Source organism: Lynx canadensis, chromosome D1, assembly GCF_007474595.2.
Source record: "Lynx canadensis isolate LIC74 chromosome D1, mLynCan4.pri.v2, whole genome shotgun sequence".
Taxonomy (NCBI): domain Eukaryota; kingdom Metazoa; phylum Chordata; class Mammalia; order Carnivora; family Felidae; genus Lynx; species Lynx canadensis.
Window position 1 is genome coordinate 9,291,146 of NC_044312.2, and position 17,499 is coordinate 9,308,644.

Genomic DNA, 17,499 nt, shown 5'->3' on the forward strand with positions numbered 1-17,499 from the left:
AGACAAATACTAATCGTGCCTGAGCTATGTGGATCTGTGTTTATTCTACCAAAACATACCCTTGTTTTACCCTCCTCCTTAACGGGCTGCCCCAGACCATCACTAGATCTGACTTCAACCCAGCGTCCTGCCTGACTGTGTCTGTGCCATGTTTCTGAACCCACCAGCAACTGGAGTAAACACAGACAAAACTTGTTGCCAACCCACACCCTGCCAGCAACAGCCATCCACTCCAAGCTGCAAAGATTTGTTTCCTTGGGATAAGAAAGCAATCTTTCTGGGATCTTTTCATTTAATTTTTATTTAGCTTGTATTTAATTCTATGGAAACAATTCTGGAGTAGTACGCAAATACAGCACAAGAAAGGATTTTTTTTTAAGTTTATTTATTTTGAGAGAGACAGAGACAATGCGAGTGGGGGAGAGGCAGAGAGAGAGGGAGACAGAGAATCCCAAGCAGGCTCTGCACCATCATCATGGAGCCCGATGCAGGGCTTGAACTCATGAAACCATGAGATCATGACCTGAGCTGGAACCGAGAGTCACATGCTTAACTTAAGACTGTCCCACCCAGGCTCCACTAAAGGGTATTTTAAAGTACAAGCAAGCATCTGTTGCAGGTCAATGCATTCCAGCTTTTCCAATGACATCTAATATCTGGAAAACTTCTGCAGGATTCTGGACTTTTCTCCATTAACCTGCCTCTAGAAAATCATGTCTTTGAGTTTTGGATACAGGACCAGCCTATATGGAAATGGTTACAAACTCTTCAGTGGTGTGTTCAGATCATGGAAAGACAAAGGTGATACTCATGGTAACATTTCTTTATGGTGCAAAAGAACGAAATCCCCCTGATATTGCTGCTTGTACCCAGAAACTGTTGTTTCTGGTGGATTCTATAGCAGGGCTCCCTCAGCATGGCCGGCCCTCACTGGGGACCTACTACGTGCACAGCACCACCAACGCCGACACAGTGAAGTGCTATGGGAATATCGAGAAGAAGAGAAAGATAGTCTGGTCGGGGATGAGGGACGGATATGCAAACCACTGACCTGCATGGAAAGCAGCATGAAATCAGTGCCCTTGGAGAGATTCAAGCGAGAACACCATGAAATGGGCCATTAAATTCATCTCCGTGAAGATAGCATTGGTGCTGAGTCTTGAAAGATTTGTAGACCTTTAATCCCCCGAAGTGAGGGCAGCATGCTTCAATGTGAGAGAATACTGTAAACAAAGGTAAAGAGATGTGAAAGTCGATGACTTATCTGAAAACCCCCGAGGTATCAGCTACAGCAAGCGCAGGGGGTGGGGGGCAACCTTCAGTATTTATTAAGAATTTCGTGGGGTCAGGAGCATGTTTCAAACGCAGATTATCCGGCACATCGCCAGATGCTGTTCTCTAGATCCCACTGATCCGAAAAGGGGTAAGGGCATGTGAGAGATACAGCCGGGTTAGAGGACCAGTAGATCATACCTGTGTCAAGTCCTGAAATTCCAGGGTTGGTCTTATGCCAATCCTGGCTGACTCTGAAGGTGTTCAGGAACTAACTCTATTCGGGACTGGGAGACAGAACCAAAATTACGTTAAGAAGCAATTCTGGGTTCTTGAAGATGAATAAGGGAAATGTCAGAAAGTACCTAAAATTTTTTTTTTTTTTTTTTTTTTTTTTTTTGCTCTAGAGGAATTTATAACACTGAGTATACATCAAAAAGACTCTTAAAAAAAAAAATAACAAGTTTGTTTTAAAAGAGAGCTATCTGGGGGCACCTGGCTAGCTCAGTCGGTTAAACCTCCGACTCTGGATTTCAGCTCATCATGATCTCATAGTTCCTGGGATCGAGCACCCTGTCGGGCTCTGTGCTGACAGCATAGAGCCTGCTTGGGATTCTCTCTCTCCCTCTGGCTCTGCCCCTCCCCTCACTTGTGCTCTGTCTCTCTCTCTCTCTCTCTCTCTCTCTCTCTCTCTCAAAATAAATAAACTTTAATGAATAGATTAATTAATTAATTAATTAATTAAAATGTAGCTATCTGGGCCCTATTTCAAAGATTCTGAATTAGAATTGGATGGGGCATGGGCACAGGTGCTACCTGTTACCAGCTCTGGTGCTAATTCTGAGGTACTACCAGGTTTAAGAACCTGTACCTTAGATCATATATTTATGTTTTGTGTATAATAAGGCTATCCAATTGTATTAAAATGTATTTATTTTGTATTCATTTTGATTTTGTGTCTTCCTAGAATTCTATCTATATCTGAAAGATGCCTAAAAACTGTATACTCATGATATATTCGCCTAGGTATATACAGGCATAGAACCTATATTTCTAATTGGGACACATGAGCTTTTCCATAAGCACTATTTTTTGAAATTTAACTCCAAATTAAATTAAAGAAATAGAAAAAGCTGCTGTTGTTCAGAAAACAAATCGTGGATTCTTTGCTTCTGCAATAAACTTTTAAGAGAGTTTGTTCCTAGTGGAAATTCATTGTTACTAAATAAAAATCTTGAGGAAGAAAAAAATACCTTATATATAATCCACATTGGGGATGCAAATTGTAGAGAAACAGACACCAAAGGATTTGCATTTAATCAAATCTAAAGCAAGTCATTTCAGAAGCATCACTGACAGGTACAGAAGCCTTTCCCATCAGGACCAGGCTGACCTTTCCAGAGACCAGGATCCCTTATCAAGGAGAACACATTCACCAGATATCCTACATTGCTGTTAAGAAGGAGATTCACCAGAACCATCCAGAATGGAAAATGGTGAGTCACTCTCAATTATTAAAATTAAAAAAAAAACTTTAATAATCCTAATGTTTATTTTTGGCATCACAAAGTCATAATGCAGAGCAAAGGGCAAGAAGAAATAGCCCTAAATTCTGGCTAGAACATATAAAAGTATAAAAACGCGACTAGAGACCAACAATTTAGAACTCTTGGTAACAATTTCATAATTCTTTCACATTTGGTTACTAATTGTTAGGTTTACTTTTGCTGCCTAGAGCTTAGGTAGCTATCTGTTTTGGAGACCAGCTCTACTGAACATCAGTTTTATACAACAAAGACTTAGGTATTACAGCACTCTTTTCCAGGCGAGCGAAACGTTGTGTTAAATGGAACAACTCTCAGTAAGCTCTCAAAGTTAAGGAAGGTGCAGGAGAGAAATCCAGATTTATAGAGAACTCGAAATGTCTTTTACTCATGCATCTTGATTTAGGTTCTTAGCCTAAGAATGGAGGGCTGTCCACATGCGTGTGATAGAGAACAGCCCGAGCTGTTGTCTCATGCGTTCAACCTGAATATAGATCTTTCCCAGTTTGTTCACTCTTGAGGACACAAATGTGAGTGGCAACATGGAGTAAAACCCACCCATCCAGGAATAAATTTGAGATGAAAAAATTAGAATTTTAAGTGTTAACAAATAATGACAGAGTATTTCAAAAAATGCCTTGTGAGGTACCTTGAAGGAAAAATTGGTATTTTTTGTAAATGCCTCAGCTCTTCAAAGTCTGATCTCAAAAAATAAGCGGATAGAGCCATCACACAAGTGCATCCGTGTGCTGCAGCACGGAATGGGTTATTGACACAAGTGTTAAGTTTTGGATGCAGCCGTGAGGCTTTGGGTGGGAGAAGGGTCGTCATGGGGAGGGGTCTGTGAGCGAACCGAACTTGTGCAAAATCCTAACATGCTAACTAATTTGGCCTCACTTAAAAATTTTAGTCTTGGGGCGCCTGGGTGGCGCAGTCGGTTAAGCGTCCGACTTCAGCCAGGTCACCATCTCGCGGTCCGTGAGTTCGAGCCCCGCGTCGGGCTCTGGGCTGATGGCTCAGAGCCTGGAGCCTGTTTCCGATTCTGTGTCTCCCTCTCTCTCTGTCCCTCCCCCGTTCATGCTCTGTCTCTCTCTGTCCAAAAAAATAAATAAAAACGTTGAAAAAAAAATTAAAAAAAAAAATTTTAGTCTTTCTTTCCAGTTGAAGCTTTCATGAACAGTATTTTTTATTTTCTGCCTAGCAGTTGATATTTGAACACTTCATTATTAATTGCTGAACTTGCCTTTCCTTGTATCCTTCTGGGGGTTTCCCATAATAACCCTGACATGACAGGAGCCCCACAGATCTGGAGTGGAATCACAAACACCAAGCCCCTAGAGAGTGTAGAGCTAGCACATTTTATTCCTACGTGGGTGTCTGCCTCCCTTCGGCAAGGGGGCTCTGATCCTCAGTGAGGCAGGCTGAGCTGGGCTAGGGTGGTGGTCAGGGGCCCCCGAGCCGCACACCGTAGGGACACCGGACTGTCCCGGACCTCATTCTTGGTACTTCGCTGGCAGGCCAAGAAATGGAACAAGCATGAGTGTTGTCCATCAATTACCCATCACTCAGGATTTTTATTCTAATCTGTCTTGAGTGAGCATGTGCGAGCCCATCTCCTATTATCTGAATTTTTCTGTCACCAAATGATAGAACTCAAAATATGAATTGCTCTTTCCTGAAGTTATGGGATGGTTTTCTATTTTATTCTCTGTTTGTTTGTTTGTTTCAAACGATCTCTGTTCCCTTACCTTAGATAACAAGCACCTGCTTAGGGACAGCAAAGAAGTGTATTCCAGACAGGTGTTATCAAAAATAGTAAAATAGTAAAATAATACGGTGTTTACTTCAAATAAACACTATAAATGTGTTTTTTATAATATAAATTTAATATGTATTTTATTTTATATTTTATATATTTATATATATAACTTTATATATATTATATATTTTATATATTTATATATATTTTTTAATTTATATTTTACATTTTAAAATTTATATTATTTTGTTTTAATGGAGAAAATGTTTAATTTTCAAAAACAATTTTAAAGCAACAGTACCATTAAGTGTACTATGGGCCAAATTCTTTATCAGAATAGACAGCAATAAGGAGAGGACGTGACTCAGACAATTTGCCGCATGTACATAATGACAATATGGCAATACAAAAAACTTTTTTTCCAAATTCTAAAGGATAAGTTGATTCTTCATAATAAATTTGCTTGTGCTTTCTCTCCGGAAACACGGGTCTTTGTTCTCTCGACAACTGATCTGAATGCAAGTTTGTATCTAGGGGTATTTGAATAAAAACTCTCAAGCATCTCCTGGTTTATGCAGGTGTGGATTCTTTAAATAGACAATGCACATGGGGGAAAATGTTTGGGAAAAGGAATACTGATAGAATTTTTGACTCCTCTGTAAAGAGGGGAGGGCAGGAAAGGTTAGAGAACTTTCCAGAATCCTCAAAACACCAAGAATAGTCCAGGTGACAGTTTAAAGAAATTGTACCAGGTTTCACTGCTTAATTAAAACTTATATGAGAGGCCCCTGGGTGGTTCAGTCAGTTGAGTGTCTGACTTTGGCTCAGTTCATGATCTCGCAGTACATGAGTTGGAGCCCCGCATCAGGCTCTGTGCTGATGGCTCAGAAGCCCCAGTGACAGGGTTTCATCCCCCCTCTCATGAAAATGTTGTCTCCCACATTCTGAGACTATTTATCTTTCCAAATCTTATAGCCTTTCTGTGCCTTCATTTTCCTCTAAGGTATTTTATTTACTCTACAAGTGTTTATTGATCATGTACTAGGTGCCAGATTCTGGACACCATTGGTTATTCCTTTCTCTATAGTCCACCTTTTTTTTCACTTCCTTGATGCTAACTATCTGGTACATTACATACCTTAATTTTTTTTTTATGTTTATTTCTTTTTTGAGAGAGAGGGAGAGACAGAGCGTGAGCAAGGGAGGGGCAGAGAGAGAGAGAGGGAGACACAGAACCCGAAGCAGGCTCCAGGCTCTGAGCTGTCAGCACAGACCCTGATGCAGGGCTCGAACTCACCAACAGTGAGATCATGACCTGAGCTAAAGTTGGACGCTCAACTGACTGAGCCACCCAGGCACCCAATATATGCCTTCATTTCTGACCTCTCCTCCCTGCTTCCACCTTCCCTGTCCCCTGCGGTCCCCTGGACATCAGAACTGTAGCTGCCGCTGAGGCTCAGTGCTTGGATACCTAGTCTCCTATTGCCACAAAGTCTTCCTTTGAGCCCTTTATTTTTGTAGTTTTGGTTACCATAGTTTTAAAGGTGTTTCTTAGAAGTGCTGGTCAAAGCCATCATCCTATCTATAGGGTATTTGAGTTTGATTATGCCGGCACAACCTCAAAGTCACCATGTTCAAAACTGAACTCTTATTTCCCCATTAAAACTGACTCTCTTCCCTGCCTTCCTGATTGTTCTTCTTAATCCTGGTGGTCTTTTTTTATTGTGCATATGCATGTGTGTATGTATGTGCATGTGTGTGTTTTCTTTTGAAAGTTTTCTTAAATCTGTCTTTTCCTTGTCATTTCCACTGTCTCTGGTTAGCCTCTATTTTACCTTTTCCCATCCTCTGTGGTCCCTCGCCCTCAAACCCATCCTAGGCTCTATCTTCAGATTAATCTTCCAAAATGGTATTCTAAATCTTCTCCCCAAATGATAAAATCACAAGATTCTCCTGTTCAGATGGCTTAGTGGTTTCCATCACCTACAACATAAAGTATAATTTTTCACAGTCTGTTTTTCAAGACCTTCAACATGTTCGTTAATGTCACCACCACCCCTCCCCGACTCCAAAAAACAGGATGCTTTCAACAAATAATTAAGAAATAATTAAAAATAATTACTATGTGCCAGACACCATTCAGGCATTGGCACCTGAGATGTTTCAGTGAGTGAGAAAACAAGCAAATATCCCCAACTTCGTGGAGCTTACATTCTAGCAAACAGCAGACAGCAGTAGGCAATAAACCTAATGCATAAGGAAATTATATAGGCCATCGTAAAATGACAAGTGGTCCATAGAAAGAAAAAGTAAAGTGGGGTGGGGCAGGTTAGGAGTGTTTCGTGGGAAAGATGCAACTCTAAACGTGTTCTCGTTGAAAAGATGACATTGGAGCCAAGACGTGAAGGGGACACAGGGGTGTAGCCACGCGGATAACGGGGAGAAGAATAATCCAGAGAGAGCGGACAGCCAGTGCCAAGGTTCTAAGGCAGAAGTGGTGTGCTTGGTGCATTTCAGAGGCTGATGGGAGTACGGTGAACAAGGGGAGAGTGTTGGGAGGTGAGATCAGAGGTATCGTGCAGCAAGGTTACCTGGGGCCATGCTAAGGACTTTGGCTTTGATTGAAACGGGGAGCCATTTCAGTATGGTATTGAGAAGAGAAGTGACACCGTTGTGCTTTGTTTTTTCACGGATCCCTCTGGCTACCGGGCTGAGAATAGACTGGGACACTGGGGGTGAGGGATGCTGAAGGCTCCTGCAGTAATCTACGCGACAGATGGCAAGATAATAGCGGTGCAGGCGGGGAACAGTCGGCACCATCATGAGTTCCTCGAGGACAGCCTGTGAAGTACAAGAGGGAGCGAGTCCAGGAGGATCCCGATAGCTTTGGGAGTGAGTAACCAGCGGCGTGGAGGGAGTAACCCTCAGCTGAGACAAAGGAGGTCTCCAGACAAAGCAAATGCGGAGGGGTGGGGGATGGAGTTCAGGTTTGGATGCGTGGGGTTCCCGATGTCCGGCAGACAGCTGTGTGAACGTGGACATCCAAGTCTAAAGTCCGGGCCGGATGGGTCTGGGCTAAAGGATGATGTCCATTTGAAATTCATCTATGTGGAGATGGCATTAACCCCCATTACTCCAGTTCCCTACCCTTTCCGCACCTGCCTTGTTCCTGCCCACCTCTGTGTTCCTTCATGCCGCGCCTGACGCCCGCGAGACCCATCTCCCTGCCCCTAACTCATCCACGTGCAATCACGTCCACCTGAATCACGTCCCTTCCCCCAAAACTGTCACCGACCACCCAATGTGTGTTCTGCCCCTCCCCTACTCTTTCACATGTGAACACCTCACCTCTCTCACCAAACTGAGATCTCTTTGAGGACATCTGCTGCATGTTCTAAACTTCTTTTGCATCCCCTGTGGCATTCCGCCCCTGCTTTGCACTAAGTCCGTGCCAACTGGTGTGTAAGACTGACTGCTTACGACAAACCTTCAGAAGTTCTCATGTGTTTATTTGCCATCTCACGAACTTTCTCCCTCTATTAATTACCGTGTGGTTATTTGTTAAGCTTATTTAAAATAGGTGTATTCCTTCTAGGCTTTTTGGCATACACGTAAAGCACAAATTGGTGAGTCAGATTGAAATCACCAATTAAAAAGCCCTTCAGGGAAGAGTGAAGCCAATTCTGTCTGCAGACCCACAGGGGGTCCAGGCTGGACCCCTTCAGCCCCACCCCCTCCTCTCTCTCAGACCTGTGTCCACTCCCCCTGGGAATCACCAGACGTTCCTCTTTCAGCCCCGCCAGGAATACACAAATACCTACGGTTGGCCCCCACCCGTACAGGAGCACTATAAAGTCCTTACTGTTACGTATACCTGTGATTCTCAAACTTCAGAAAACATCAAAATCCCCTGGGGGGCTTATTAAAACATGAATTGCTGAGCCCCAGCCCTAAAGTTTCTGACTCAGTACATCTGGAGCAAGGGCGTGAGAATCTGCACGTCTAGCAAGTTCCTAGCGATGCTGGTGCTGCTGGTCCGGGGGTCACGCTTTGAGGATCACTGGGGTGCATTCTCACTTTGACCTGTCTGTCTGGCTTTGCCCCCTGCCTTGTTCTGACTGTTCGTGCCCTAGTCACTCTCCTGCTCCAGGCTGCTCCCCTGCACGCTAGAGCTGTCTCAGCCACCGACCACACACATGGCCGCCACCCCTCTCTGGCCTTTCCTTACCCTAGTCTCGGGGGTTGAGAGCCAACTCATGCCCTTGCCCCCAATTTCTTGCTTCCTCTTCGACCCCATTCCCTCATTTTCCCCCTTTTTCCTAAATCTTTAGTCCCTCCCTCTGACCTACTCAAATATCCTCAAATCTCTGCCACCCATAAATATATAGACATGAAAATGTAAGCAGGGTGCCCGGGTGGCTCAGTCGGTTACGCATCCGACTTCAGCTCAGGTCACGATCTCACGGTTTGTGAGTTCAAGCCTCACGTTGGGCTCCATGTTGACAGCTCAGAGCCTGGAGTCCGCTTCAGATTCTGGGTCTCCCTCTCTCTCTCTCTCTGCCCCTCTTCTGCTTGTATATATATACATATATAGTGTATATGTATACATATATATACATGTATGTATTGTATATTTATATATATGCAAACCTCTCCCTGACCCTGTACTTCTCTGCAATTATCATCCAGCTCCTCCTTCCCTTTCTCATTCAAGCTTCAAGAAGAAATCTCCATCCCTGTCTTGGCCCTTGACATTATTATCTGGCTTCTAGCTAGGCTTCCAGAGTTTCTCTTCTAAGGTTGACTGAATTGAAAGCAGTGAGTGCCCTGCTTTCCTTATCTTTCTGGACCGTTCTGCCACCCTTCCTACTCTTTCCTTCTTTCCTGAAGTCTCTTCCCCTGAATTCTGTGATGCCTCCTTCCCCTGGCTTTTCCTGGTTCCTCTCCAACTATGTCCTCAATTATATTCTTCTTCATGTCTCTCTTCCTCCTCTGACCACACTTCACATGTGGATGCTCCCAGGCTTCTGTCTGGAACCATTTAGTCCAGAGCTCCCCAACCAGTATGTCAGGAATGAGGATGATAGGAGTTTCCAAGATACTGATCCTCTCAGGCCATGGGAGCGGCCTGGTCTGCTTATTATGCTGGTGCGCGGGACGGTATCGTTTCTTTGTGTGCCGTCATGTGACTCTACCTTTCAAGCACTCCCCCCTCCCACCAGCAATTCCATCCTCTTTCCTGATTTCTTTACCACCAGCGTCATGATGGCTCCAGAACTTATGTCTCCAGATCAATCCCATGGGGAAAACTCGAGAATCACCCTCAAATCTTCCCTCTTCTTTCTCTCCCACACCGAAACAATTTTCAAGTGTCTGCTCCTTGCCCTCCTATCTACTACTCAGACCCCATTATCTCTTGCCTGAATTCTTCTAGAACCTCGTGACTGATCTCCCTGTGGCTTTGTGATTCTTAAATCTGCCCTCCACACAGCTGCCCGAAAAGCCTATCTAAAATGCAAATCTGACCATATTGGCCCCTCGCTTAAAAGCCTCCATTGATTCTTTGCCCACAGGATGAAGTCCAAACTCCTTTGCCCACCAGAAGCTTCATGACTGAGGCTGTTTCTTTTCTCTTCTGGCCTCCCTCCCTCCCTCCCTCACACACCTTGCTCTGTTCCTGCCTCCAGGATTTTGCCCCTGTGGTCCTCAACGTCTGGAATATTCTTGCCCACCTTCCTATCACTACGCAGCATCCCTCCAGCCTGTGCTGTCCCCTGCCCTCCCAGCCCCTCCCCGCCCTCATAAGGAATTGACACATCTGTGTTTTTCTGAATATCCTAGGCGAGACTGTGCTGTGGCCCTTAGCACATTTGCATTACAATTATTTTTTAAGCTCCTCTCTCCTCCCACTAGATAGCAAATTCTTTTGCATCCCCAGCTCTGACGGGATGCCTGACACACAGGAAATACTTCAATGCATCATTGATGAGTAAATGTAGCCTTAGGCTTTTCCAAAAGCGAAGCATACACTCTAGAATCAGAGCTTAGTTTCCTTCGGAACAAACGTAAAGTCATCAAGTTTTAAATTGGAGGCTGATTTGAAAGTACTTCAAGCCTCTTTAAGTAAAAGACATATAGGCCAAAATTAGACCCTGTTAAAATTATACCGAAAGGACCATTCAAATAACTTTATTTTGCTGAAATCATTTGTGTGGTGGCTTCATTTAAACTAAATGATACATTGCCTTGGAACCTAGATTTTTTTTTCCTCTTAGTTTTGTATAGGCATTTTGTATAACACTTAATAGTTTGGCATATTTTCATATGCCTGTCTTATAAAACACTGCAGAGAGATTTTACAGACAAAGAAAATGGGCCTGAGAGGTTACGATTGTCCCGGTGCAGTGACTAGAGTAACATGTGATCACATAGGCACTGCTTTTTTGGGCCAGCAACCTCTTCCATCCCATGGGTCACTCTGCTTTTGGTTTGGATTGTGTTATTTTTTCCTTTCTTCCTTCCTTTTATTCTCCTTGTGATGGTATTTGACTCATAAGTCAAATATATCCTAGACTATCTACCAGTTTAAGCAGATGAGAGAATATTTTTGGTGATATGTGTATGCATGTGCGTACACGTGGGTACATCCTGCCTAGTGCACTGATACCGAATCCAGGTGGCATTGCTAATACACCAGCAACAGCTCGATTAAAATGAATTGAAACTATCCAACCTACAATAGAACAGTGATTTCAGACTTACAAAATATCTTATAATTCCTGCAGTTTAACTACGATGTATTGCTTGAATGCTTTCTCCAATTGACTAAACAAAAGGTTCTTCGTCCGTTGCTTGACCGTCCTCGCTAACAAGGAACTCACTATCCCCAGAAACAGAGTTGTCAATTTCAGAACCTTGGGGACACATTTTTCTCTATAGTCTGTTATCTGTAATTTCTTCATGGTAAAAAACAGCTAATTTTTCCTGTTGTTAGGGTTAGAATCTGACCCACGTCTGGATCCCAGCTCTTATGGCTTATTAGCAGCTATGAGACCTTGGCAGATAACTGAGCCCCAGACTTCAGGTCCTTCCTTTTTAAAATGGCTCAAGTGAAATAATGCAGGTAAATTACTGAGCACTGTAATATGTTCAGTGGGTGCTTGTAGTAAGTTCTTAATAAATATCTGTTGAATGAATGAACGACTCTTCCCTTATCCTTGACCTAGTTTCAAAGCAGCAACTCCCCGTGTCGAAAGACTGTATTTTCAAAAATCAAAACTGCTTAATTTAGTGCAGTAAACAGGAACACATGATTTTCTTCTCAGGAACCCAATCTGAAAACAGTCCAGGTGACCTGCTCACCCACATCAGGTAGAAATACAGTACGGCAAGAATAGTGTCACTTCATAAACTGAAGCATGCAAATCTAACTTTTGCATCAGGTAATAAGTTGCATCTGATTCCTGTCTTGCGATTAAAGCATAAATTATAAGCCTTCCCGGAATAAATCTTGACAAGTCAGAGTACAAAAAAGAGGACGCTTTGAGGAGCTGTTGCGTAGAAGATGGAATAGGGGGGAGCTTTTTCTGCCTACACAGAACTTGGATGAGTTTCTATCAAGGAAGGAAGACTAAACGTCCTCTTTTGGAGCCACTGCAAATTCAAGAAGTCTATCATTGCACTGAGCAAACAGTGTCACAATTGTCAGGCCTTGAATGCGTCCCTGGGGAGGTTAACCTATTTCTCCGTCCACATTTGATTGTTACTATTCCATTTGCTTAAGTCACAGGAGACTACAGCAAACGCGTGTATCAAGGCGTGAGAGTGAAGCACACGGTCAAAGACTTACTGGCGGAAAAACGATCCAGGCAGACAAGTAACTCAAGATTTAATGTAAGTCTCGATTTAATTCATTCTGAAGTCTTTGGGGGCCTCAGTCCTCTTTGAAAGCTAGTTATCTCCGCTCTTTCCTCTTGAGTCTCATATTCTCAATGGCAAAGCCCTCATTTACTTAGCACACACTATATAATTACCATTATTAACATTATTTGGTACCTCATTCGGTTAAGCATCTAACTTCAGCTCGGGTCATGATCTCACGGTTCGTGGGTTCAATCCCCATGTTGGGTTCTGTGCTGGCAGCTCAGCGCCTGGGGCCTGCTTCAGATTCTATGGCTCCCTCTCTCTCTGCCCCTCTCCTGCTCCTGCTCTGTCTTTCTCTGTCCCTCAAAAATAAATAAACGTTAAAAAATATATATTGGGGTACAAATGTCAACCCATGGACAAAAACCTGGAGAGCTCTGTGAACTTACTGGCTGGCTGTCTCAGCTCATGGCAAAGAATGGATGATATGTCCTGACTTTTTCATTTCTCCCAATCGTGAATTAATGAAGGCTTAGCTGGTGGGGACAATGCTAATCTTCATCGACACGTTATTCTAAATCTGATGGAGACAACTTAGAAAAACCCTCCGTATAGCAAAATCAGATGGAAATATCCGAGTTGGAGATGTCTTAAGTCTGAAACCTCTCTATCTGCCATCCGTGTCTTCATAAATAGCTCTACCTTGCACTTAAAATGTTTAAGTAGTTGCACCCAGATCTCCAAAAATGCTCCTAGAGTGGAAATAGCAATTAGCTAGCAAGATGGGTTTATAATCACTTAGTCTATTGGCGAAATGTAACAACATGAATGTCAGGCATCTGTCGTGCGTTGCTGGATGCAGGACATGAGAGCAAATGTGGTAACGACGTACAGCGCCCAGCACAGGGGCTGGTACACAATGGGTACCGGTTCTTCCATTGTGGCTGCTCAGGATATGGGCACTGCATCCAACGCTGCTCGGGGATCAAATTTCTGGGACATGTTTCAAATGAACCAACTCCAGATCCTATTTCCTCCCATCCAAGAGCTTTCACTGCACATCTTCTGTCTTCTTTTATTTTAAACCACATCCTCTCTTCTGGTGCAACAAATGGAGCTTAGCTGACGAAAAGAAAATCAAAATCATCGGCTCCTTGTCTATTCCTAGTACAGTGTTTCTTAGTGGCTGCTTAGAGTCATCTGGGGTGTGTGTTACAAATATCCATGCCAATTTCATATCAAGAAAGGAAGAGAGAGAGAGAGAGAATTCAGAGTCTCTTCTAATGAACCACAGCTTTGTGGAAGTAATGTGGATGGCTTGGCCACAGCTACAGTCAGAATTGTGAAACCTAATGGGCGTTCTAGGCATTGGGAAGACAGGAATCACAGTGATGTTAAAACACAGTCAAGGAACAGATACTGTATCTGCCCAGTGTGCGTGAGGCTATAACTCACTCCTTGGCGTCATCATCATCATCAAGATATACATACAAAGATAAGGCACTATCCCAGACAGAATTACAGAAGAAGAAAAAAAAAAAAAACCAAGAAATCATAGTATTTCCAAATGGTATATATAAATATATTCTTCTTTTTAAAACTACCTAACAATTTTTGCTCAAGATCTGTGACTATCAAATAGTACGTTTTCTTTAATTTTTGATGTTTTTACTCTCTCAGTGCTATAACAATATAAACATAATTCATAATAACCATATTGTTTGATTTCATTTTAAACTGCAGATTCCTTGTCCCGTCCCATGTATACAAATGTAGAGATATTGGACAGGAGCCAAGGAATGGTCATTTTTCAACCTGCCCCTTGGCCGATTCCTTTGCTCGCCAGAGGTTGAGAACTTTACCATAGAGTACAGAGCAGGGGTTCGCTCACACAGCCAAGGTTCTTATCTCCACCCAGATTACAATTTGTTGAGCTATTGCTGTTGGCCCTGTGACACTGAAAGTGTTATAGTGAAAGTGGATACAAGAAACACATAATACATGGTCTATGTCATTAAACACCAAAAACCCTGGTAGAGAAGAAAATCTGTGTATCCATTTAAAAAATATAAGACTAGGGGCGCCTGGGTGGCTCAGTCTGTTAAGCGTCTGACTCTTGATTTCAGCTCAGGTCATGATGTCTCAGTTCGTGAGTTCCAGCCCCGTCGTGCTCTGTGCTGACAGCATGGAGCCTACTTGGGATTCTCTCTCTCCTCTTTCTCTGCCCTTCGCCCCACCCCCACTCAGGTGTGCTCTCTCTCAAAATAAATACAATTTATTTAATATATATATATAAGACCCTATAACCAAGCATCAGACTAAAGACGAAAGACCAGGAGCATAGCCACATGCTAGGAAGACTACAATCCGGTTTACAGGGCACCTCTTCATATGTCGTCTCATCGGACAGACACACGAACTCTGTGAGATTGATATTCACATGGTTTCCCATTGAACAGACGGAAACAGTGAAGAGAAGAAGAGATGGGAAGTGATTGTTCTCAGGCTTCAAATGGCATTAGCAAATGGCAGGTCTTCTGGCTCCCGATTCAACATTTAAAAGGGACAGATCACTGGGATCTGAGGTAGAACAGTCCGATTCATGTTGTCTTAGTCCAGTTGGGCTATTGTAACAAACACCACAGCCTGGGTGGCTTATCAACAGCTAGATTTTATCTCTCAGACTTCTGGAGGCTGGGAGTCCCAAGTTTTTAGTGCCATCATGGCTAGATTATGGTAGGACCCTCTTCGGGGTTGCAGACTGCTGACTTCTGATTATGCCCTCATGTAAAGGAAGGGTCTAAGGAACTCTCTGGGGGCTCTTTTATAAGGGCTCTGATCCCCTTCGTGAGGGCTCCACACTCATGACCTACTCACCTCCCACTTGTTAATACCATCACACTGGGCATTAGGATTTCAACATATGGATTTTGGAAGGACACAAACATTCAGACCATAGCATATTCAGACAAGGAAAATCAAAATATAGGAAAATATATCATCGAGAAAGAATTTCTAGGACAAGAAAGGTGCAAACCCGCCCTAACTCTGGTAGTTACTCTCAGGCACCAAGTGCATAGGCTGCATGAACTTAGCCTTGTCTACAGGTTTGCATATATTTTTACCTGGGTCTCAACACTAGTGTGTTACTCGTATCCTCCACTCCAATGACCTCTTAAATTGGGGTAATTAAATGTCTATATTCCCAAAATATGGTTATTTGGGCTTAAGTTACCTCCATGAATTGATTTTACTGTTCATCTGTCAACCACTATTCTAGAATATCTGCGTATCTCAAGAAAGACACCGTATTCCTTAGAGGTCCTATTACTGTCCTCATTGCAAATGCTAACCTGTTCAGCAGCTGGAACCTATGAATGTTGCCTTATGTGGCAAAACATGTGATTAAGTTAAGGATCTTAAGAGGAGGCACTTACTCAGATTATCCAAGTAGATTTTGTCTTGCATCACTCTGAATGCAATCCCATGCATCCTTCTAAGAGAGGGTTTGAGAGAGACACACGCACAGAGGAGAAGACACACAAAAGAGCAAGAGGCAGTGGGGTCAGGAGGCAGAGGCTGGAGTCACGCAGCCATAAGCCAAGGAATGTGGGTGGCCACCAAAAGCTGGAAGAGGCAAAGAATGGATTCTCCCCTAGGGTCCTACAGGGAGCACAGACCTAGCAACACGTTGATTTGGGCTTCTGACCTCCAGAACTGATAGACATTTCTGACTCTTTAAGCCACCCAGGTTATGGTCATTTGTTACCGCAGACCTAGGAAGCTAATGCACATATATGATGAAAGCTACTTCCCTCTGGATAAGTATCCTTTAGCAAGTATCCATCTGATGCCCAAATTGGTGTTCTTTTCTTTGCGACAACACTTTGATAAGTTTACACAGGCTGTGTTAGTCCATCGTTACCGCAATTTCCTTCCAGAACATCTGTTTTTGATACCGTGAAATGTTTTAATGTTTTTCACATCTTTGCAGTAGGAATCAAAGAGAAAGAAATCCCTTTCACCAAAGAGATTTTCACCAAAGACTGGACCTAAAACCATTTCTATACATCTTAGCCATGATCCTGTGGTTTCACACTATCACTGTGGACATCTGTTTTTAAATAATGGTTTTTCTCTTTCTTTCTCAAATCTTTCTGGGTCATCCTTTACCACACTCCTACATTTTCTAGCAGAATATTTAAACTGTGAGCCGTTCACCCACATCTAGTACCAAAAAATATAAATAATGAGACTTTTGATGTAGCTTTTTCTTGCATGTTTTTTCAATTACACTACTTCACTTGAGTTTCATAAAAGCAAATCATTGAAAAATTTTAATAACATCACAAAATTTAGTTAACTCTCAGTTATTTATAGTACAGGAAAAAAAGGATTTAACAAGAAGATGCAGTGAGGCTCATAGCCACAATTTTTCATTTTGCTTTGAAATCCAATGAACAATTTGCAGGCTATTGAGCTTTCTAATCAAGTTTTTCTTAAGCTATCATAAAGATTCATTTAAAAGCCTTGAGTACATAACAGCTGGCATGAGGGGGAAAATTTCAACTTACTAAGTAGGAAGCAGAGATCAGTTTGCAGTAAAAATTGTGCCGCAGAATGGGGACTTACAAGGCAGTTTGGAAGAGATTATGAACAGCCTGGGATCAGGGTCTGCTGTTCAGTCTATTTTATTGGTTTATGGACATCCTAATCACTCTCTTGCTCACTCCTCAAAATATGCTATAGTGAAGACCAACAAGGAAATAGATATGAAAGTTATTTTAAATTAATATTCTACGTAAATGTGAGGGAAAATTCACGAAGACTTCTGAGGTGTTTTGGAAGGCCTGAACTAAAGAAAATGTTAAGGAGATAAATCCCAAGTGGGAAATGGATTTGGATTATATTTTGAATTCTATGTATTATACATATACAAACCAAAAGTTAACTGTTTCCACTTGTCATGATTCTTTCACATCAACCTCGAATGTTTGCTTTCCACATCATAACTGCTTACAATTGCTTTTGTTTTGTGTATTTTCCTAAATCCTTACATTT

At 42.6% G+C, this 17,499-nt stretch overlaps 1 protein-coding gene across 1 annotated transcript in view; it reads left to right on the plus strand.

The window, feature by feature from the left end:
- Positions 1–9,692: 9,692 nt before the first annotated feature.
- Positions 9,693–17,499, plus strand: part of CD1H11orf53 (chromosome D1 C11orf53 homolog) — a 29,164-nt gene continuing 21,357 nt past the window's right edge. The window contains exons 1-2 of the mRNA XM_032594979.1: positions 9,693–9,735; positions 12,365–12,468. Of these exons, the coding sequence (XP_032450870.1) occupies positions 9,693–9,735; positions 12,365–12,468 (147 nt within the window). The remainder of the gene's footprint in view (positions 9,736–12,364; positions 12,469–17,499) is intronic.